General features: G+C 40.2%; 1 protein-coding gene across 1 annotated transcript in view; it reads right to left on the reverse strand.

Moving 5' to 3' along the window:
* Positions 1–8,095: 8,095 nt before the first annotated feature.
* Positions 8,096–24,575, reverse strand: part of LOC104636205 (ubiquitin-conjugating enzyme E2 E2) — a 215,183-nt gene continuing 198,703 nt past the window's right edge. Inside the window, exon 6 of the mRNA XM_075745841.1 lies at positions 8,096–8,862. Coding sequence (XP_075601956.1) covers positions 8,765–8,862 — 98 coding nt within the window. The 3' untranslated portion in view covers positions 8,096–8,764. The remainder of the gene's footprint in view (positions 8,863–24,575) is intronic.

Raw genomic sequence — 24,575 nt, forward strand, 5'->3', positions numbered from 1 at the left:
CCATGTAATAACATGCATGAATTAGTTGTCCATAAGCAACTAACATTTTAATAGGTCTCCACCCCTCCACCTCCCCACCCCCTCCACCTCCCGACCCCAGAACAAGGCAAGTCCATATATTTCAGGGCTGTGTACTGTGTGTCTAGTGGAAGTGGCTCGTTCCTGTTTTGCCAAGGTGTAGTGTAACACATCTAGACAGGGAAAAGCTGCTCTGTACTTTAGGATATTCATTTATGACTGTAAGGTGACATTTTGATCCTTAATTCACTCATTTGGATAAGTTTACTTCTGCTAGATCTACAGAACGCTTCTACTGACGTTCCCCCTCTCTCTTTTTTCTTTTAATTACTAAGTGCCTCGCCATCAGTTCCTGTTAATGTTATTTTCTTTATTTTACCACCTGCAGTGCTGAGACCACCCTCACAGGTGGCACCATGGGCGGTCGTGCTTGCACCCACCACCACGTTGTAATATAAATATAAATAAGAACATGTGCAGCATTAGCCTTCAAAATACATTAATCCATTGGCTTGATATAACCTAAGAAAAGGCAGGGTATGTCTCCCGCAAATAAGGTCCAGCTGTTGGGGTAAGCGTCGCGTTGCCTCAGCTCACGCCACTGCGGTTGTTGCGCACATGGGGCGGGCTCTGGAGGGAAGAAACTTTCTGCTTCTCAGTATTTTTCTTACTATTGATTATATCTTTCCCACTTCAAAAAAAATCACCTCTAGATCCACATGCAGAGTCCCGGGCTCAGCCCGCCGGGCTCCTGGCGGCACGGCAGGAGGGAGGCAGAGCGGGTGGGAAGGGGAAAGGAAAGGATGTATGCAGAGAGACAGTGTGCGACGTGGTTTGTTTTTTGTTGTTTTTTTTTTTGAAAAAGACAAGAAATACCTTTGCACCAAAAAAAAACACCCCAGGAAGAGTTTCCTAACATTGCTTCTCAAGGCCCGCGATTGCCAAAGCTGTGCTGTGAACATTACGTGGTGCTGCTGGGGCAGAGGGGTGATAGTCCTGTCCTGTCATGTGGGAGAGCATTACCTACTGGCAGTTTTTTGCTCTACACGTGGCTTCTGAATTCTGGAAGAATCCTTTTGGTTCTGTGTTAGGTTGAATTTGAACATGCTGGAGGCGTGGTGGTACCTCCCGGGGGTCTGAGCAGTGGCAGGGGGGCTGGACGTGAGTGGGGGAGGAGGGGAGGGAGGGCTGGCAGGGAAAACAAGTGGGGGCCTCTGCCCTGAGTGAGCTGCAAGCTGGATTTAAAGCAGGCGCCCGGTGCCTCGGCTACAGAGGAAGAAGAACATCACCCGCCAGGCACAACCTCATGTTCTCCTCCCACCAGTTTTACATCATTGCAGCGCTGGCAGAACCGCTGCCGATTTTTGCCGAGCAGGGGCAGGCCCAACAGGGTCTGATGAGTGGGATTAGGAGGAGGAGAGGGAAGGCCCCCTGGTTGGGGGTTGTCCTCGTGGGACCAGGAGGAAGGGAGAAGGCACAACTGATTCCCCAGGGTTACCTGTTCCCAGCCACGTGAAGCTGTCAGATCTGGACAAGGTGCAGCAGTATGTTTGCTCAAATGGTTCAGCAGCCTGCAGCTAGCAAAGTGCATTTTGCTCTAAGGGGGATGCTGCAGTATATATAGATTGCTGGAGGAAATTTGTAGCGCATGAGTGCAGTGTTTATTTCTGTAATTATTTTTCTTTTCATTTCCTCTTGGGGTTTGACTGCATCTCTTGTCCTTCTGCCTCCAGAGTTTCAGTGCCACTCTGTGAAAATTAGAACAGTATTATTACATCTAACAGCTCCAGCCTGCACATTAGCAGGGCTCAAGTGACTGCTGTCATTTTTCGTTTGCAGTCTTTCTCAATCTTTTATAACAATTGAAAGAAAAAAGTTACAAATAGGATTATGTGCTTTAAGACAAGTCCACACAGTACTATGCTATGCAAGTAACAGAGTCTTATTCTTCCGCTAGAAAACTATTGATTAAAGTTATTCAAATCTGTATTTATTTTAAATAGATAAAATGTCAAATTTACACAGTAATGAAATATAGTATTTCATGATGTATATTATGAAATAGAAGAGAATGAGATTATTTCTTTAAGCTTATCAATTATTAAATTATCATGAAAATATATGTATATAAATAATTCCATGAGCCTTTCTGATTAGATTACCTTGATATGACAGAGCACGTTTTGATTATTCTTTGCTGCTTTGCAATAAAGATTTAAATTCTAAGTAGATTTCAGGAAGATTTTCTTTTAAAACTGCAGCAAGAGGTAGTGGGTGGACAATACATAATGAAGCAGAACAGGAAACAGGAGAGACTTTTTAATTCACGCAGATATTTTCCTGTATAAAAGATGGTGAAGTTCCCATCACACAGAGATGTTTTTGAAAATTCCATTCGATTTATCAGATAAGTAACATTCACGGTATTTAATACAAACCATTTTGCTGCTACTTACAATACTCCTAGAAGACCAATGGAGAGTGCTGTTATGAACTCTGAGACCAGGTGATCTGCAGAGAGTATTTGTGCCTAGTGTAAGTGCTGAGCACCAAGAGCATTAACTGCTCTTTCACACAAATGAGCATAAAACAGGTTTTCATCCTTCTTTTTGCAAAGACGTCAGCGATCTCAGGTCCTGGGGTGGGCTTTCCCTTCCTCAGTGAGATGTTGGCACACCATGGTGAGACAGCAATGGGCTGCAAGGAACCCGAAGCAGAGGTGATTTTGGTATTTGGTGTGTTGGTAGGCTTAGCAAAGGGTTTGGATTGCTGAAGCCTGAGTGAAGAAGCAGATTCAGGAAGTGGGGAGCAGCAGAGAAGGAGCAGGATTGAAGGTTGCATGTGGTCCAAAGGAAGAAGGAAGCTGGATTTTGGCAGGTCTTTGGTGCTGAGGAGTGATTGCTAGAGAAAGGCTCTTACAAATGAGAGGTGTCTGACAAATGTAAATGGGAAGAGTTTGAAGATTGGCAAGAGCACAGTTCAGCTTTCCCACAAGCAAGGTGTTTCCAAAGTGTGGTGGGCAAAAGCACTTTCTTTGCCCCATTTATGACAAGGGGAGAAAGGAGTGGGGCTGTACTGAAATCTGTGTGGTAGGAGCTCCATTGATGTTAGGAGACTCTATTCAAGGCCTGACAAAGGGTATGAGTCAACTGCAAAGAAAGGAGGCATGTCACAGAAACTGAAGTGTGACCCTTTGTTTTTCCTGACCCCAAGGTCCTCAGCGACACAAAAGGGGACCCCAGCACTGATTCTGCAGCAACAAATGCCCATTGTGAGCGAGTGTATTTGAGGAGCAGTGACAATACGGAATGACCCGAGGTGCTTGTTTCCAGCCCTTGTCTCCCAAGAGACTGCCAAGGGGGGAGTCCTGCCTGCAGCCCGACAGAGGTGGAGGAGATGAGGATCCTGGGAAGCTTTTCCCAGTGGCAGCATTTCCCTAGAAAGCCTCTCTTGCAATGCGTGATCTGACCATCCACGTTTAATATTGAAACACCTGGACAGTGGTGGGGTTTTTTGATTCAGTTCTGCAAAACCTATAGAAGTAAATACAACTTTTACTTAGCTGTTATGTAAAATGGGATTTTTCTAATTTAGGATTGGCAAGGGATTAGGATGGCTTAGTAGCCTTGTCTTTATTTCAACCTTCCATTAGCCTGTGACTACTTTCTTTCACAATCAAAGTAGACATGAAAGGGCTGTTTTGCTTCATCCTTTTCATTATCCCAAAGTGCTGCAGGTGTCTATTAAAGTTCATGATGGAATTAGGGTGCAGAATGATGGATTTAAAGGTATCATAAAACTCTTCCTGGTAAATAGTAGTCCCCAAATATATTCCAGTTGTGACCTGAGAGAGGCTGCTGGAGGCGTCCCAAGCAGCCATGCATTGGCTCTGCAGATCGTTTGAGCTGAGGAAATGCATTTGCATATGGATGTCATGCTAAGGAGGCAGGCCAGCCCGGATTTCATTACTGCTAATGACGTGTGTGGGAGAAGTGATTTAGTTTATAGCCAGTGCCAGGCGTGGCACAATGAGGAAGTACTTAATTCATACAAAGCTCTTTCTTGCTTCTAAGACCTAAAAATCAGGGGATTTCAAGCAGCTCCAGGAGGCCCAGTGTTACGTGGTGTGGTCTTGTTAGCACCGAGGGAAGAATAGAGCTGTGACTGAGGTGAGGGAAGGGGGCAAAAGGAAGCTTCAAGATTTGGTATTGATGTCATGGAGGAAAGGATAGGAGAAGAAACAAAAGGGAATGAAAAGGAGAAGAATGAGCAGCTGAGGAGGGAAAACCGGCAGGCAAGAGCTGCCTCTGCAGGAATCGTGGCTGCCAAGGCTGGACAGTCGGACTTTGGAGGTGCCAGAATTTTTACTCCAAGTCCTCATTTTAGCCTGTCCAACTCAAAATGCAGGCAAGCACATTGGGCCTGAGGCAAGATGTCCAACTTCAGAGACGAGAATTTTCTGAGAAGTGGAAGGGAGAAAAGGGACCCCAGGATAGCGCTGGGGATGGCGTAACTGGGAGTGGCTGCACTGACTGAATCATCGCATGGCATCTTCAGCAGAGCCGCCTCTGCTGTTCCTGCGGCACTAGGCACTGCCTCGGGCAAGAGGGAGCAGATGGGGGCCTGGAGGCACATTCTGGGCATGTAAGTCGGGAGACAAAGAAAATACGACGCTCAGGCAACTTCAGGAAGAGCTATTTGAACTGGGATCGGTATCTTGGGTGGCCTCTCAGCAGTGAGCAATGAATCAGTCAAGCAGAAGAAAGCAGCCGGAGAGAAGGAAAGGGTGAATGAGAAGGAGTAAGTCAGAGGGATTACTGACGGAGATAAGAGAGCCAGCGAGAGGGAGCACGCTGCAACAACACGCCGAAAGAGCAGCTCAGAGCATGCACCGCACCCAGAGCCTGCGTTGGGCCAGAATTTAAAGGTTGAGGGGGCCTAATTCTGGGATTTATGGGGCCCGAGACCTCTGGTCTTTTATACTTACATGGTATCATTGCACAGGGTAGCAGGGAAGAAGGGCTGTGAGCTGCTGTCCGTTGTTCGGGCATGGGATGTGACTGTGTATCCATCTGCAGCTCACAGTATGAAAACCTGAAGAAAGATCTTTGAAGAGGAATTATTCCTGCCTTTTTCGTGGCACAGCAGCTGGTTTTAATGGTTTTTAACTGTTTGGCTGCAATCACTCACAATGTGTGTAATCAAAAGGGCTATGAGCTGCTAAAACTCACTCCTGGAGCAGACTGGCAATGCTGTCTCTGGAAATACAGGATTTTTTGGGTGCCTTAATTTAAACTGTGTTGTTCTGTAATTTTCTGGAGAGGGAAATCAGCTGGTGAGTTGGATAGGGGGATGTGAAGGCCACTTCAATAATTAGCGAATGAATAAACACAGTTTGGAGAGTTCCCTGACTTCTGCTTCATCTGAGTTGAAGCCAAAGGATATGGGACACTGACATTTAGCTGGGGTTACTGGAAATTAAATATTGTTTACTTGATATTGCAGTTGAATTCAGAAAAGTTGTGAGATGTCTTTAAGAAACAAACCCCAGTTTTAGCATTTGTGTGTCCCTGAGAAAATGCTGTGATTTGCTGAAGTGATGGCCTTTACATGCTGTTTTAGGTCCACTGTATGCTATTGAATATGTTTTATTATGCGTAAGTCATTTGAATGATCTTCATACCCAGTTGCAGGAGGCCAGCATGTGGACTTCACTGTCTAGAAGTTTAGAAAAATGATTTGGCACAAAAGAGGAAGCAGGAATCAGTTAAATTTGTAGAGGATCTGACGAGCAAAGGTGGGACGGAATAATGTGCAATATTTTCTAGATGTAGGCAAAAGAAAAGGAGAAAAAGGGACTATGCCAATACATTATTGTTCAGTGGGGCTCTGCTGGCAGACCGAATTCTGTTGGGGGTGGATTATTTCTCCTCAGCGACAACAGCAGGTTTCAAATAACGTTTCGTATTTCCCAGGTTTAGCAGATGAAAAAAAGGAAAAAAAAATCCCACCAGAATTACTTGGGAGGCAAATAGAGCAGATTTACAAATAGAGGAGAATGTTTTATGGCCAGACTTGCAAACATTTGGCTCCTGCAGATGCCAGAAGACTCTGCATCTGCTTTAATCAATGTGGGTTGATCCTTTCTGATTATTTCTTTGAGATCCCTGTGGTTCTTAAGGCAGGAGTTTTATGTTATCTAGGACAAAGCCACTGTTCAACTTCACACAGAGGGCAACTTACCTGCAAATTCAAACTGCGCAGCTTTTGATCGGTAAGAAAGGCAAGTGAGAGCGGATGAACTGAGAATAGACATTTATTAAGAACTCTGTGATTCCCCCTCCAAGGTATTTCAGCTGTCTTTCAGTTATGTCTTCATTAGAGATACAATAGGCTCTTCTGTTTATAATGTCTTCTTTACATTTTGGAAAAAAAAATAGATCATAGCAGGAATTAAAGACTTCTTTTTCAAGCATGTTTAAAATGTACCGGGGAAATTACTGCATTCTGCTCAGCTGAGTGTAAATAAAGGCTGCAGAATGGCAGACACTTAAAGTAATTCGTAGAAATCTGAAATTGCCCATTAATTGCTGTCTCAGGGGATACAGGTCTTTTATGGCAGGAATCTCTTCAGCAGATGGGATATGAGATGAAGTAATGTGGTTACTGTACTGGGCAAGATGCAGTTGTTCTTTTACCTCTTTGCTGTATTTTTACAGCAGGAAGGTTCCTTTCAGATGTGGATGTACTTCGTGGCAAGTTGTACGGTGGAGGCAACTTCCAGGGGAAGCACGTATAACAGTTGTCCTGAGAAAGTGTTCTGGCTCAGAGAAGACTGTTTTTTGGGTTTTGTTTTATTTTTGAATTGTTATTGTTCTTCACATCTGTATTTAGGATCTGTTGGCCTCAAAATGTTGTATAGTTGGGCTTGTAAACAGTTGGCTTCCGCAGACACCAGAAGACTCTCTGTTTGCTTTGATCAAAAGAGGCTGATTATTTCTTTGAGATCCCCATGGTTCTTAGGGCGGTAGTTACTACCTACAACAAAGTCACTATTAGTTACATGCTACCTACACCAGACTCAATGTTCAGCCTGCCTTCACACAGAGGACAACCTACCAGTAGATTCAAGCTGTATGTCTGTTCAGTTATTAGCAAATGGCTGAGAGAAAACCAAAACATCCTGGAAATGCCGAGCAGCGCAGTGGTCAGCGTAGAGGCCCTGTGCTGTCACCTTGACTGTTTCAGTTTTCAGAACAGTTGGACTGGGTTGGAGTGTAATGGGACTGGGTCTCCCTGTATGTTTATACTGTCGCTATTGTAATGTATCTTCTTTAAGATAAGATCTTCTTTAAACATAAGAGGCAAGAAGAGAGGGGAGAGGGCAGGCAAGCACTATATATAGCATCTGTAATGTTTAATTATATGAGACAGGGATTTTCCAATATGCCTTGCAACACAAAGAACATTTAGATATCAGCATCACAGTATATATTTTCTAAATCACAACACCCACACATTTCCTTAGCCAAGTAGAAGTTTTCCTTCTATGGCTGCATATCTAAAATTAGCCTGAAGGTCAAATCTGAATAGAAGTACCCTTGCCATTGAACGTGCTGGGAATGGTTGGTGCAATGGGCTCAATTTTCCCATCGAAAACCTTCATTTATTTTTTTAAATAACAGTTGCTTTTACAATTAAAGAGCTTGGAGAAAGGCAAAATGAGGCCTGCTGTATAAAATTATCATCAATATTCTGCTTTCACTGCAAGGCTATTTTTATAGCCAACTATTTTAAATGTAACAAGATGGATATATTGAAGCCATGGTATAAAAGATGCAGCAAGAGGCTTCCGAATAGCTGAGCTGAGCACCGGCATGCGAAAGAAAGGCCTTAAAATTTGGAAGATATTTGTATCTGAAAGATATACACAATGAAGAATTCTAAGTTAAGAAATGCATTGTTGAGAAGAAATGAATAGTTTAGGTCTAAAAATAGTTGCTTAACCTGCGGTTGTATTATGTGCGGACTACGCAGCCTATACTGCACAAACGCAAAAGCACCGTCTTGCAAGAAGTGCATTTATCAGCCACAGTGTTTTATTGAGTGCTTTAATAATACAAGTGTACATCAACTGATCCACAGTCAAAAGTGGCAGGTCCCTAAGAAATTTACAAGCACTTTTTTTTTTAAAGTAAATCAAAATACATATTAATTTGTTCAACGCAATAGCCTTTTGTGTGGGAAACAGAAGGCTAGTGATAAACACAGTCTTAGTAATGCACAGTGATTCTTGATTTTAAGCTTTTATACAAAACTTGTTCCCAGTAGCATGCACCCACCATTAAAGACTTCAGTACAAAAAAATAACCCTAAACACTACATTTAAGTAGAAACGAGATATAATTCTGAATTTGTTTGTTTTCCCAAAAACCACATGAAAGAAAGAAAAACCCCACACATTAATACAAAGCTTTGTGACAAAGCTCTATACTATTACAGATCCAACATTCTTTGCACTGATAACCAAAATTCCCTGTCTACATTTGAGGGAAACAGCTTTCAAGTTAACAGAACAAAAAAACCCAAAACAGATAAAAATAAAAATAAAACCAAAAAGAAAGTAAGGACAACCTTTTGTCACAAAATGGTTCAAGATTTAATAAAAAATAAGAATGAAGGGAAGGGCTATTGATGCACTTAGTGAATGTGCTTGCACAGGTCCAGCAAATCCTAGAGTAGGTTCCTATGTGGCATATCGCTTGGTCCACTGTCTGGCCATTCTGTCGTGCTCTGCTCTGTTAGTCATATACTGAGTGGCAATACTTCCAACCAGGGGGTCAGCTGAAAAGGAAACACAAACCGTGAAATACTCATCAGCCTTGGAAGGATGAAAAAGCTATTCTTAGATCCAGATTCTTAGCCTACATATACTAGTCCCACTTTGAAAGCACACATGCATACAGGAAGAAAGGAAGAAGAAGATGGGGAGGACTTGGCTGGCAATTAGCTGTACATTGCTGGGAAACATTTAACTAAAACCATTTTCTAAAATTCTGCCTCACAAACAAATGTTCCAATAATTTTGAGCTAAAAGTCACTTTCAGGTGATAAGAATAAACATACTATGTCATTTATTTATGGCGTTAGACTCCCACAAATATCTATACCATTACCTAAGAAGAGGATAGGCTTAAATTCTATTATCAGGTTAAATGTTTTTTTGAATACTTTTAGTTTTGAAGCATAAAGAAAGATCAGGAATTAGGGCAGTAAGTACTATTTTCAAAGCAGCAAAAGTTAATTCCAAACTTTGGGAATTGGTATTTAATTTATGGGATCCTTCTGAGCATTTATATGGCCAGAATGCTGCATGATTTGGTCTTCCCCAGCTATTTCTGTATTTCCAAAATGAAGTAAGAACCTGAAAACGTAGTTTTACATTAATCTGGATGTACAAATTACTTCACAAATAATTGAAGAGAACCAATCAGCCCTCTAAGAAAAATAAACAAAGGCAAGACTTTCCCAGAAGTGACTGAATGTCATCACCATTTTTCTCTTCTCAGTTTAAAGCAGATAAAATGTATAGAGATTTCCCCTTTTTTGGGGGACCCATAGTCTTGTTATTTCTCCTGCAACAGTAAATTTCCTGAGATTGTACCACCACACCATGCAAGTTCAGAAGAACTGATACCATGGTTTTTTCCTGACTTGGGACAGATGAACACGACTTCTTATTAAAGGCAATTAATAATCAGCTTTGTAGTTGACTGAAGATGGTGCCATTGAACAATATCAATCTCGGCTTCCCCAGTATAGTCATAATCTGAGTGTGGTGTTTGCATTATTAACCGCTGAAATTCCTGGGATTAGATGTCAGGCCTTCCACAAAGCAGAGTAAATTTGGGCTTTTTTGTTTGTTGATAATAAGAGTTTATGATACGAGAAGTATCTTGGTTTAGCCAAAAATCGATTGATTGACTTACTGCCAACATTACTGAATATTACTGAATAATATCTAATGAAAATCTTTTGCTACTTTCAGGAATAGCCCATGATTTGAATCTTAAGTTTGCACCTACTAAATTAGTAAGGCAAGTTATCACTGTGACTGTGGTGTACTAAGTCTCTGTAGTCTCAGTCCTGCAAACACTGCATATGCTTACCTTTAATATCTTAATATATCCAGAGGAGGTCACCGAGACCTGGGCTTTCCTATTTTCAAATGCAGGAGTGTCAAAGTAGCATATCTGATCTAAGATCCATTTTAAAAGTTTCAGACTAGAAAGTATATCACCTTTAACTCCTCAGCCAAGGAGAAGAACTATATAGGGACTACCGAAAGGATTTTGTTCCGTGCAAATAGGAAGCTAACAGTCTACGGGTATTTAAGGAGTGCAAAGTTGTTCATGGCTGGAATGAGGTTTGAGAAGCACTGGAGGGTAAATGGGGAACTTGGGCAATGGGAAAGGGCAAAATTGCTCTCAGCAAAAGATTGAGGGAGTAGCCACAGGGAAACCTTGTCATAGTGTAACGTAGCTTGGGGATGAGCCTGACAGCACTGCTGTGAATTCCCACACCCTCCTTGGATGCAACACCGCTGTGTGAAGAAACACTTTCACAGACCCACGTGAAAATGGAGACTAAGGGTTGAACTTGAAAGGAATCCTTGGAGCAAAATTCAACAAATGTGCCAGTTTTCATGCTGTTGGGAAAGGTGGGGGCTGGCCGCTGAGGCATCTGGCTGTGACGAGTTGCAAGAATATCATGGCATTATCATCTGGAACACAGCAAGTGCTTAATGAGGTTTAGTGCGTATTTACAGTGCTGCCGCTAAGACCTTTACAAAACCTTCTGTGAGTCAGTGAAAAGTGATGTGCTGTAGTAAAGGTTTACCCAGTTCAAATCTGAAAGTCTTTTATGTATGGGATGAAAGTTTCTGTGAAAGCGTGTCTTTCACATTGAGAGCTGTAAATCAATTTCCTTGATCTCCTGAAAGGGTACTGAGGATCAGATCATCATCCCCAAATCTGGATGATAGATCACAATGTTTGGTTTCCTAGTGTGGGTCTCCATCTATACCTCCTTTTGGGAACAAGGAAGTATTTCAACGACATAGATCTTTGGAAGGATTTGGAAGGCACACGCTCTTCCTCTCACCTCCTCCCAGCACAGGAGGGTGTCTACTTTCTTTTGGGGTGGGGGAATCAGTGAACGGAGTTCTTGGTAAGAAAGTGGGTAAATGTGTTGAAGCCCAGTAAGTAGGGAACTGGCTTGCGTATCCATATGCGCAAGCCTTTGTCTTTGCGGTGTTTGGTTTAGCAGTTGGGGAAACAGTGGAGGTGACGGCCTGCAAGGTGTCTGAGGCCTACATAGCTTTTGTTGTAGGTGTGTAAGTTCCCACCGAGAGAGTGACCTGTGAATCGACTATCATCTCGGGGTGCTTCCCTCAAGTCAGTGCCTCCCTCCATTGGTGCTGAAGCAAACAGAGGTCCTTGCCTGCCGTAACATGAGCAGGACCAGCTGCACTCACAGCCAGCTGCTAGGCAGACACTACTAAAAGATCTCTGTAGTAACAGTAATAACACCGTTCTTTGCAATTTGGCAGTTTGGCTAGACATGTTATTGGTTATGACGATATTGAGTAAAAGAACAAAACCTACAGTTTGGCAAAGCTACTTGCTCTTTTGAGATCCCAAACTGAAGAAACAGAAAAACAGTTATTGCCAGAGAGGCCCTGCTATTTCACGTCCCTGTCAGTGGGTCTGGAGGTGTGTTGTCATTATACGTAGTCACTTATGAGGACTTTAATAAGGACTCTTCAACAGGTGTTCAAAGAACTGGCTTATTTTAGCACTTCCTGTGAAGGTGTAAAACCATCAGGAGGCACGACTGCTTTGTTTGGGAAGTCAGGAGAGCTGGCGAGGAGGGAAATTTTAACTTCAGAGCAAAGCCATCCAACCGGTGGCAAACTGGCCAATTCACGGCATCTGCGCTGGCCGACGTAAGGGCTGTGTTGGAACTCCAGAAATGCAAACGGTCTCTTTCTGCACCCGCACGGAGCCAGGCAGCTTCAGGCCCAAGCAAACAGATCTCTCAACATTTAATGAGTCATGAGCCACCATTGCTATGCAGTTCATAGGGATGGGTCAGAAAATGGAGATTACAAGTTAAATTGAAGCACCTTAATTCAAACAATTAAAATTTAAACGAATTAAAATTCCCAATGTGCATGAGCCTTGGTTATAGTGTCCAAGTCCTACAAAATACCAAATAGGAGGAAGAAACAATAGTTCCCATTTACCCCCTAAACTAAGCAGCACATGGCTGAGCACCACCTGGTTCTCAGCCAGGCTGCACTATTTAAGGAGTATTGTGAAATCTCCATTAGGAGGGTGAAATACATATTTATAAAACAACTGCTGTGTAAACTGTCTAATTAAGAGATAAAAAGGAATACTGGATCTCAAAATACATAACAGTACTCTTCCCATGTTTCCATTTCTTATTACCATAAAACTGTTTCTTATTTTCCATTTATATATATCTGTGGTTTTATTCTCGATGTTACAATTTTGTTTCCATAACTAGTAAACCGCTCTAGCTTTTTGTTTTAGAAGTAGCGTGATTCATCAGTGAATCAGGGTTCATTTCAGAAATTCACTCCAAATGGGACTGTGTCCAAATGACAATGAAAACCAGGGGATCAGAATATAAAGATACGCCAGAAATGCATTATCAGAACAACCTAGTGAAAGAAATAAGAATAAACCCACAATAAATTAATAACAACAACAGCACAACTCTGCAACTCCTGGTGGCGCATACTCGGGACCTCTTGGGTCACCAGGTATATCGTGCCCGGCTTGAGATCTGAGGTGGCACCACCCTTGCTCAGCTTCTTCCTGCTGGGTGGCCAGGCATGGACATCCCAGCCCTCAGGGTGATGGTGGCTGGAGAAGCCGGGACGAGGCAGAGCGATGTGTGCCACACTCGGCAGCGCTGAACCCTGGGAGCAGCGTTGTGGGTGGTGCTAGCTGCCATAGCCCCATGTGGGGACCATGGGGAGTCGTGCCATGGCACACACCGTCAGCTCACCTGAGAATCTGCTGCAACCCTGTCGACCTGGAAATCTTTAAGGTCTCATAATTTACTGTCCCTGACTCTCGCTTCTAGAAATCTGCCCTATGATGCCTCTGTAACCCTTAGCTTGTTTAAAGAAAATTTTTATCCAATACTCTGATCAGTTCCATGTAAAATTGGAACACTCTAGGAGTCACATCAAATTTTATGTTAGAGGACAACACAAGAGTAACGAAAATACACATACAAAGCACCAAATTAAACAAGCATGGACAGAAGCTAAGGTTCAGCAATGTAGCTTATGTGGAAAATGTCAATCAAGAGAACTAAAGTATGAAGGAAAGCTTCTGGATGATTTATAGGAAGACTGCAGCTGCTAAATCCCCCCCTCACCTCACCATATGCAATCCTCATGAAATTACATGAAATTACCCTGTATTTAAATGTAGTTTTGAAAGCTGGGCGAGCTGGAGCTCATCCCTGGCTTAAAAAGGTCAGATGTGCTGCTCTACAATGCCTTGTCATCTTCTTTTGCAGCCACTTAATATGACTCTATAAGGAAGAACATTTGTGTCTCATGTCTGTTGTAAGGCTAATCAAATTTACAGCCCAATTCTAGGGAGTTAATGCTATTGGGGATTTGGATGAGCTGAGGTTTGGTCATTACAAAATTTCAGCTGTGTTTAATGCTAGTTATACTGCTTTATCATTCAGACGACAGACTATAATTCTTCTTTAAAACTACTTTTCCCCCAAATAAATGAAAATATATTGCTATACTGTATTTTTCTCTGCTTGTATTTTTACAGCTATTTCTATGTCAGCAAATAGCAATTTCAGAGCAGAATTCATCTCCTGGGCTTTTCAATGCTCTTTTAAAAATACAGCAAACATACTCTAGTGAAATAAAAATTGGAGATGGTGTGTTTAACAGCTTGATTTCAATGTGCCTTCTCCATCAGCCCCATGATATGCAATGAAATTCCAATTGGTAGTGCCAACATGGTTAAAGAGACACACATTTAGACTTAAAATGTACATTATGGGTGTTTGTATGCATTATATGTATTTTTTTATGAGCATTTATGAAGTAGAATTATATTTCTATTGCAGTATTTTACAGTTTTAATAGAGAACAGCTGATGGAGCCAGTTATTACACCATCACAAGTGGGTTCTCAGAAAGATTTCTGGAGTACCTTAAAACCTAAAAAAACCCAAAACCAAACACCACAGCCCTATAAAAATCTCACAGTTTCTTCAGCTAAATATTTACAATGTACTTTTTTTTGGTCCATGTTTAGATTCAGTTCTGTATCAGAGGGAATTCAGAAGAGCTGGCCTCCAGCTGAAGAAGCAGAATTAAACTGGAAGAACTTCCAAAGGTTAGATGCAACTTGAAGGTCTCCTGAGCTATAAATGACTCCTTTCTTATAGCTGTAAGAGGCATCCCATTGATAAGTTCTATGGAACTACCTGTTCTGAAACATCAGTCACCAAAAATTAAATCTGCTTTCCTTTCTTTGGACAGGCTGCGTGAAATGCAGAAAAAACCAAAAAAGTAATTTTTTAGTTATTTGGACTTCAGTTACCTATTTAGAAGAGTTTCTGGTTTATAGAATACAACTTTTTTTTTTTTTTTTTTTTTTTTTTTTTTTTAGGCCTGCCTCTCTTTCCAAATATTCTGCTGTATTGCTTTTCAAATGAAAAAATTGGGAGTGCCTGGGTTTTTTTGAGGGTTTTTTTTTTTTAGGAAAAGTCCAGGTACTCTGTTGTCATCTATAGGATAGCTGCCTTGGAGTCATCTTTATACAGCAGCACAGGCAGGATTGCTTATCCCCAAATTAAACCTCTCCCCCCCCAAAGTTCATATTTTCAATATCTACATTTTGTTTGGTGATTTCAGTGCAAACAGCAGTGCAGGACAGTATATATTCCCATACTGGCTTGCAGTGGAAGCCAAGTTTTCTGAAACCAATTTTTGTGGTTTTTAATATTGTACCAACCTTTAAGAAATAGGTCCCAAAAGGCACACTAAAAAAAAATTAAGATTGGGGGAAAAAGCAGAAACTAATAATTCACTGAAACACCAGTTTTCTTAACAGCAAATGCTGACAGCTTGATGCACACCAAAACCAGCCTTAAATTTAATTTAAAAAAAATATTTTGTTTCTAATTATATTTTATTATGTTGTTTTCAATGGCATCTGGGCCATTGAAAGAAGAAGAAGTGTTACAGGAATTCTGGTCAGTGAAAACTGCAGACAAAAGCAGTGTCAGACATGCTATACCAAATATGTCATCGAACAATTTAATACTCCAAGAGGAAGGGATTAAGAGAAGATGAATTGTTTGTGAGTAATTTTATTTATAGCGTCACTTTGCCTCAGGAAGTTTCCATAGTTTGCCACATGTCACCTGTTTTAAACTTAATGAACTCCTAGAAGACCATGTCAAAGATACTGTGAGTCTTGATGTGGAAAATGAGGTATGTGAAATGCATCATAGTATCCTTCAGTGATCTTACAGCAGCAGTGTTGCTCTCTTTTGCTATCATTAATAATAATGCACAGACAAAGTAATTCTTTGGAGGCATAGGCAGGTGAAGTGGCACACTGAGTTACTCCACTAACCCTTCACCTTTGAAGAGAGTGCTCCAAATCAGGGCACAAGTGAAAACGAGTGCAGCGCAGCACTAATCTCTGTTTGTGCCGCAATAAAACTAGCCTCGCAGTTGGAAGTCTGATCAACACACGCGTTCGAGCTGGAACAACAGAGTGATTCAAGTCAGAACAAAGGGCGGTAGCAGGGCTCTGAATTGCTTTACACACCCTACAAGCTGAACTAGAATTTATTTCTGACTTTCATAAAATCACAGTTCCAACTATCCATGTTGAATGTATTTATCCATATATGAGACGCTTTGAAATCTATACAGAAAATGATAAAGTGATCAATAAACACTGTATAAAAAAAGAACAAATAAAATGAATGGTTTCAGTAAAGAAAAAAGGTAACCCCTAGAGGAGAAATGAACAAATTATAGAAAGGTCTAATGTCTACTAGGAAAGGAGTCAGTGAAGTTAATATCCATTTTAACAATTACAGTTTACAGCAGAAATCATACGATATGGAGTATAATGAACTCTCTCCTGAACTTGTTTCAGGAACTAGTTTTGCAGATTTGGTTGGTCACATTTGAATACTCAATAGAAAAATTCTAATACATATAGGCTACACCAGTGTGCTAAAACATCAAAATAAGCCCGCTGAAATTGCCTTAGAGCTCATGTACCTCATTAGACTGGCTACTGTGGTTGACATGGATTGGGCAAAGTGGACAACCATATGACCTGCAAGCACTGTTCCCACCAAAGTAAAATAACAAGGGATGCAGCAAGATATCCTTTGACACAGCATTCTCAGATACAAGGTGATCAAATGTGTTGGAGTCAGAAGAAGCAAAGGCTGACTTCTGCAAAGGCCAGCAACTAAAGGAGGACAACAGAATAAAAACACACTTGCCAAAACCAGGTCACAGGCTTGCCAAAAAATCTTCCCTTATTCAAAGAACACACACAACTAGTATTCTGAAGGGGTATCTCCAATGTAGTTAACGAGTGATAGGACACAAGGAAATGGAATGAAACTGCGTCATGGGAAGTTCAGGTTGGACATTAGGAAAAGTTTCTTCACTGAGAGGGTGGTTGGTCCCTGGAACAGGCTCCCCAGGGAAGTGGTCATAGTACCAAGCCTGTCAAGAGTTCAAGGATCATCTGGATGATGCTCTTAGTCATATGGTTTAGTTTTAGGCAGTCCTGCAAGTAGCAGGGAGTTGGACTCAATGATCCTTATGGGTCTCTTCCAACTTGAGATACTCTATGACTCTATGTCACTTCTCAGTTTCAGATAAAACCCAGGATTGTCTTTCCAGGTATAGCATGGGAAATAAGGAAACACAGGGTAGATGCATAAGGACTTTAGACACAATCTTTGGAAGCGGATCTGAATGTTTACACTAACCACCTCCGCATCTAGAGAACTAAGTGAAAACTGTGATAGATACTGTAGCTTGGAGACGGTGTAATTTTAAAGCCAAAAGTTTGCCTAAATTTTTTCTTACAGTGGTACCTTAGTTTCCCATCTGTAAAACTGTACTAATGCTTCTCCATCACCCACGATATTCTGAGAATAAATATGCTAAAAATTGTGAGGTATCTGGATACTATGGTAAATGTGGCTGTATAGATGTGTATCGTAAAGAGACTGATATCCATGGCTTGACTCTGAATTTTGAGCTCCGTAGAATTGTCAGAAACACATTTGACTTCTGTTAGTTTGTATGATTGAAGTTACACAAATATTAAGGCATATGTGACTTGATTCCAATGTCCAAACTGTTGTCTGGAGAAAAATGTTACCTATCTTCAAAAATAAAAGAGCTCTGCAAATCGAGTTTAGAAAACATCCATTTACTAAAATACCCATTTTGGATACATGGAAGGAAAAATTCATTCCTCTCTCTAGACTTGCATTTGATTGCTGTCAGGCTACCTACCACGGATCTGTGTGAAATATGAGGCTGCCTAAGAAAAAGATGCTTCAGAAATAAGGAGTATTATCTGGCCCGATTTTATTAACATGGCTCTTAAAGGAAAGTGTTGGCAGTGATTCATCTCTGTATCTTGCCAAGGGAAATCATTCTTGTTTAAGGAGTAAGTTTTTTTTTCAGTCTTCAGTTTTTAGCAGGATTTCTATAGACTTCACTGGCTGTCTGGGAGTCAGCTGAGGCAATCATGGATCAACAAGGCACTGTGTACTGATCTTGAAGAGTTGTCTTTAATTAAGGAAGAACATGCACCTATCAGAAGTGCCAGCATGCTGGAACAATTAAAGTTCTGAAATAACACGCTTCACTTTGATGCTTGGATGCATCTCAAAATTAAAAGCACAGATACATTAGAAACATATCTGTTCATAATAATGAACTCAATTGAGAAACAGTCATTGTTATTTGAAAAAAATTAATAAAAGAGTGTCAGTAAATAAGAACTTGATATGAAAGACATTACATGGCACATGGCTTTATAAAATTTGCAGAAAAGTTATAGCAATATGCATTTACGTTGTGGAAGATGACAGTGAGTGGATAATAAGGAAATCGCAGCACTCATATCTCAAAATGCTGTCAAGCAACCAAAATGCTAAGATCCATAATGTAACTGGCATGTATCCATAAGGTCATAACTATATTTTCAGAAAAACTCTGAATGTTTTTTTTTTGTCTGAAGATTTACTGAAGGACGGATAGCTATTCTGTAGGAATTCCAGCGTGTTTAGCATTTCTTTCATTTAAAGAAAAAAGAACCAGTTTTCTTCTGGATTTGTCTGTTCTCACTTCCCACTAATTACCATCTCCAGGCAAAGGAGTGACCCTATGGGTCTTATACATCCCGAACGAACAGTTTAATGCAACCAGGTGTAAAGGCATTCCCTGTGACCATGCTTTGTACAGTGTTAGACACCCTACAATCACACGTACCAAATGTGGATCACTCTGCAAGAAAACCAGGACGTCCAATAGGACCCACACTTACCGCGTGGATTCCCAGGGAACAGGCAGGGGAGGAGGTGTTACATTTATGTCTGGTCTTTGGTGACATTTAGGTGCTGGCAGGAATATGAGTCCTAAAGGCATCTTCACTTTTAGGAGAAGGGTTTGAATTGTGAGCAATACCAAAATCTTCAACTTAAACACATCAGGATCATTTTAGGTTAGATGCAGGAGTCATCTGAATTCTGCTCTTGAATTTATCCTTTTGTTCCTTTATTGCAATTAATCCTTGGAGTAACTAGAAAAGCCTACATATGTTATGAATGCTGCTTATTGGGTTTAATCTGATTTTCTCCTTCTTGTCCTATTAAACCTCATTATTAATTTGATGCATTTAAATCCAAAACTATTATTAGGAATCTCATACAAAATGTCAAAAGAATACAAGTGGCTTTTATTTACAAAAGGGGGAACTGGTGAAGAAGTTTCTCCCTACTAAAGGCCAATAGGACTCTTTTTCATTGGCCAGGGCCTGGAATCCCTTGGCAAGTTGAACATCCCTTGGAACAGGAATAGGATCTTAGGTGTGCCTTGCATTAACACACCTCTTGCTGTTCCCTAATAATAACTTAAAATATAGTCAGGCCTTTCCATTCCCTCTCTATACTTCCCTTTCTCCCAGGGAACATGTGGCAGGAAGTCACAGGCTGTATCTGGCTCAGACGTGTCTGTGTTTCTATCTATCTGCATCAAGAGGCAGTGGAAGAAGAATGCCTGGAAACTGATTTGCTCGGGATTTTTGTTGGTACGGCCCAGATGCTCTCGTTGATAGGGCTGGCTTCTTGGGGACTGCAGGCATGGGTCATTTGAGCCAGGTTGTGTGATCGCAAGTTGAGACCGTGCCTCATGTTGCCATCTGCATCTGTGGTCCATACTATTCTGGAGGATGTGTCACAAAATGTTAGTGCACTATAAGTGTAGGAAATAGGTGCCATCTCAGCAGAGTATGGGACAGGGACCTCTGGAGTCAGTCTCACTGCTAACATGTAAGCTTAACAGGTTTCTGACAGTCCAGAGTGGTGAAGTCTGATCCCTCGAGTGCTGCAGAATTTGCAGCAATACTGCCCCACCAACAGAGGCATCCAAGTAAGATGCTCGTACCAATGCACAGTGGCTCCAGAAAGCATGAAAACCAGAGTGCCATCCTGTCCTGAAGATTGGTATGAGCCAGTTATGGCAATATTTCTGGAGGCTGATCACTGAGGTGACATGAGATGTCATACGAAGGGAGCAGGGTGGTGCTAGCTCTTGCAATGACTGAGGGATCAGCAGGTGAGTGAGAAAATAACCTCATTTTAGTAACCAAATGGACTATCCGCTTCTAAATTAACTTCAGAACATGAATATAATTAGGTTTAATTACAAACAGGTTCTAATAGGACTAGAAGGAAAAACAGGTTAAACAAAGTAATTAGCATTCATCATGTAGGCAGGTTTAGCTCCTGGATTAGTTGCAATGAAGTTACATGGCTACGCTGAATAAAGATTGAATTTATGATATTTGCAGCGATAATTTCGTATTCAGTAACAGGTAAAATAACTTTATTTGGAAATCCTATCTTTCCTGCGTGAGGGGTCGTATTGACTCCATCGTCATGCCTCACTAAATGATAATCACTGCCAAATGATTTCAGGCAGTGGCATAAGAAGTTCTAAGACTGAGCTGCAGAAAAAAAGCTATAGAAAGTAGACATGGAAAAGACATGGCAGATCATCAAGGCATTCCTTCTGCTAGTACAATACTGTGTCTTACAGTAACTTCTACTTTCATGCCACTTTATCTAATCGGTATTATAAAGACCCCAGCGATGAGGATTCCAGCCCTTGAGAATTTTCTGAAATCTAATTCATCTTAAAGTCGCAAATTCTCCATTCCATAGAAGGGCCTTTTTTCTAAGCCTTGTACAGATGGAAAATACTATAAACAATTTGCTAATCAGAGCTCTATTTCTGTATCCCACATGGATGTGAAATCTTACAGTGCAGCCCATCCTTTAAATTTGGGACAATTACACCATACATTTTGCTATTTAAGTAACTGTCTGCTACTCCAGTTAATGCACCTGAACTTAATTTGCTGTGAAAATAGGGATTCTGAAACACACACTGCATATAATTTGTTTTATTTGTTGCCTTTGATAGATCTGCAAAACTGTAAAAAACAAACAACCGTTTCCTCCTCCCCTGCTGAATAATGTAGAAAATTAGCCATGCAAAATAAGAGAGACGTGTCTTGCAGTAGTGTAAATCATCTCTGAAGGTAGAATCTGAACAACTCAGGAATACTAATTTCCGACATCTTACTCAAGAAAGTGAGCGACTAAATGATTTAATAGCTTACATCCTTATATCCAGGATTATAAATTTTGCTTTTCAGGACTGACTCTACATTCTTGTTGTGAATCTGTTACAGAGCCAAATGTAGCAGGCTTCTTTTCAGGAGCTTAAAGAATGTGGAACAGTGTGATTTCTACAGTGAAACAAGAATAATTGTATTTTAAGAACAGGAAGAAGCAGCCTTAAAAATAGTTGTGCTAATCAGGGTCCTGAAGGTGGTTCATAGGCAGTTAGAAACATATGGCAAGAAATTTCAAAATCTGTCCTTGCCTTCATGTTAAAAAAAGCACAGAGGTAAAAGAAACCAACAAAAACCCCCCCTACTTAGTAAAATAGAACAAAGTCTACATGAAAAATCTGGGGTACAAAAATTCAGTGGGACTGATGCCAGTTTATTCCAGCTGAGATTTGAGCTATTTGTACTAACTGGGAATAATGAATATTAGATTAAATTATTATGAGATTAGAGAATTAAGTGTAGGAATACAGGTAAAATGTGATGTCTGTTTCTTGACTTTCTAGTTTTAATTAATTTTCCCTTAAATATATACAGTTCTGTTAGTAAGAAAATATTTCCAGTAGAATTGGTAAAGCCCCAAAGTGTTTTATCTACATTGTTCAAAAGATTCCCATGTAATTAAGGACATGTCTGCATTGGCTAGACAAAACCTGCATGAAACAAAGAAAATACATGTAATGACTGTAAATGATTGGAGTGTATTTTGAAAGTAAAAGGCAGTTTACTTTATATCTTGGAAGTAATTCAAATTAAGCTAGGATTCTATGTTTTATATATGAGAAATAACTAATAGCTTTATTTAAATACTTTACATTGTTAAACATTGAACATTGACGACTCATTTTGGTCTCGGTTCCCACAAAGATTTATTACGTGTATGCGTTAAATTACTTGTCTTCTCTTGGAGGTAATGGGCATAGGAAACCTCCACTGGTACTATTTTAAATTACACATGTTTATTGGAAGGAAAATGAATTGTAACCTTTTGTATTTGTAGCATCCATCACTCACGCATTTTCTCAAGTACTTTTCATTTAACAACGGTTAAGGTAAAACTCATGAAAACTCTGTGTTTCTTGAGCAGAAGTGCACACACTTGTAAAAACCTTGTATGTATATTTATCATATAGCTTTTACAAACTTCATGTAAAAAAAAATAAATCAAAATGCCAAGTGTATTTTTTTCCAGCTTTACTTCCATTTTGTGACAAGAATGAATTTTGCTTGTTCTAGAAGCCCCTTCTGAGGAACAATAAAAATTAGGAACAGTTAAGGGTAGTGACAGGACTCCTCTCATGAGTGCCAATTACATCCCATCACATTTATTTCTTGCACAGATGTACAAAGCCTCTTTACTGATTTGGATTTTAGTCTGATTTAAATCTCTGATTTAATCAGATGCCATTTAATAAACTGATGGCTGGGTATTATTGTGTCTGAAGTTCAATTTTTCTCACCTTGTCTTAAATAAAAACAAAATAGGAGTAGAAAACTTATTGAAAAGGACAAGAAATCATTAGCAGCATAGTTAAACCTTTCCCATTTAAGGAATGGTTGGAATCTAAGCTTATTTCTTCTGGGAAAAAAAAAAAGACAAAATAAGATGTGACAGGTAATTTTGTAAAGAAGATTATAAAAAAATGTAGTCTTGCTTATCTTTTCCATAGTCAGAAAAGAACACCAACAAAACCCCAACACAGTTAGCAAAAGTTAAAAGGAAGTAGGTGCTTCATACATGAAACAGTTAAACACATCCAAGAATATAGTGTAGGAATATTAGAAGGTAATTTAGGAAAATTAAAAAAGAATTAGAAAACACACTAGTCATGGCACCACCTAAGTTACCATCGCAAAGGCTATGACTGCTCATGCTTCAACACATCATCTGATTGTTAGCTGTGGTTAGGAGGGAATTTCCTCTCCAGTATATTACTGTGTGAGTAAAGTGCTTTGAGGGAATTTTACACTTTTCACTGAACCACTGAGCAATGAGCAGTTACAGGCAACGTACCTGACTGAACTGAGTAGTACTGGTTTTCTGCTAGAGAATGACTATATTCCTCCTTCTAGTGGTTATTCTTTGTAGACTTACAGATACACCAGATCAAACAAGAATAGGGTAAGCGTGTGTGTGACTGGTATCTGGAGCTATAGCTAGTGACTGCATTATGCCTTGGATACCACAAAATCCAGACTGCACATTTTATTTTTAAAAAGTAGTCTGTGCCCTTCACTTTCTAAATTACATAAAGCCGCCAATATTCTTATGTAAATAACTCCAGACGCTTCTCAGAGAAAAAAATATTCAAACAGACTATATACTTCTGAAACTATAATGGAGCATTTAAAACTAAGTATTTCTAAATAATGTTACGTCTATAGTTGTGTTAATCCTTTTTAATGATTTCTTGTGAGCTTTGAATAGCCTATATCTAAACAATATGAAATGCCTCTATGCTAATGAACAACGCTTTTCTACCCATAAGGTGTTGTCAATGTGCAACTGAAAAGAGCAAAGATTTAGGCCAACATAAATAGTAATTTCGATCCAAGCCTCCTCCTCCTGCACACATAATTAGGAGATATTCCAAGACATATTTTCCCGAGAACTACTAAAGGGATGACAGTTCACAAATGTTTTTCCTGCTGTTACAATAATTCCCACAGTCATGGGTTCATGTTGAGGGGACTTAATCAATTGATAAGAACAAAATCTTGTAACATTTTCATCAGCTCTTTATGGCGAAAGAAATTAATTCTCTTTCAATGCTTATCTATTCATAATTTTCATAATGTGCTGCTGCATTGCTTGCATTTACATATGTTTAATTTCATGTTTATAGATCACGTCAACAGAGTTTAACACATATAGGTGTATGTGTCTGCAAGTATTTAAAGACCAGATGTACAGAAAGTCTCTTCCTGGCAGTGCAGAGAGACTGCTAGTGGGACTTCAGATGCCTAAATCCCACGGGAATTACTGAAAACCCTGCCGGCCATCTGCCTGCATCCACAGGTGCCTAAATGCCTTTAACGTATTGGTATTGTGTGTCCAGCTCACAATACGAGAAACTGATTCAAACTACAGACTAGCAATTAGTATTGTATATATACTACTGTATAGATAGTACAGTACAGTATCTTTTAAAAGAAATGGAAAGAGGAACCACTGATAGACTATCAAGAATTTGTAAATATTGGTTCTAGAATATATGATATAGTGAGTCTGAATATGTGCATATTACTTCAATAAGTATATAGCAGGTTTTGCAGAACAGGCAGGGGAACACACAGTATTTAAAGATAAATAGGTACTACTTTCTGGCAAAAAGAACTTTGTTACAATTGATGGGACCGTTTTGCTCATGTGAATGAAATTGATGGTGATGGGTTTTTCCCAAGGCGATCCCACCTTTGCTGTTGTTGTTCTGCACTCACTGGGAGCAGAACGAAACCCATCAGTTTGAGGCTGCATTTTCCTTTCGTGCTCCTTTAGGACAAC

This window comes from Balearica regulorum, chromosome 2 (assembly GCF_011004875.1).
Source record: "Balearica regulorum gibbericeps isolate bBalReg1 chromosome 2, bBalReg1.pri, whole genome shotgun sequence".
Taxonomy (NCBI): Eukaryota; Metazoa; Chordata; class Aves; order Gruiformes; family Gruidae; genus Balearica; species Balearica regulorum.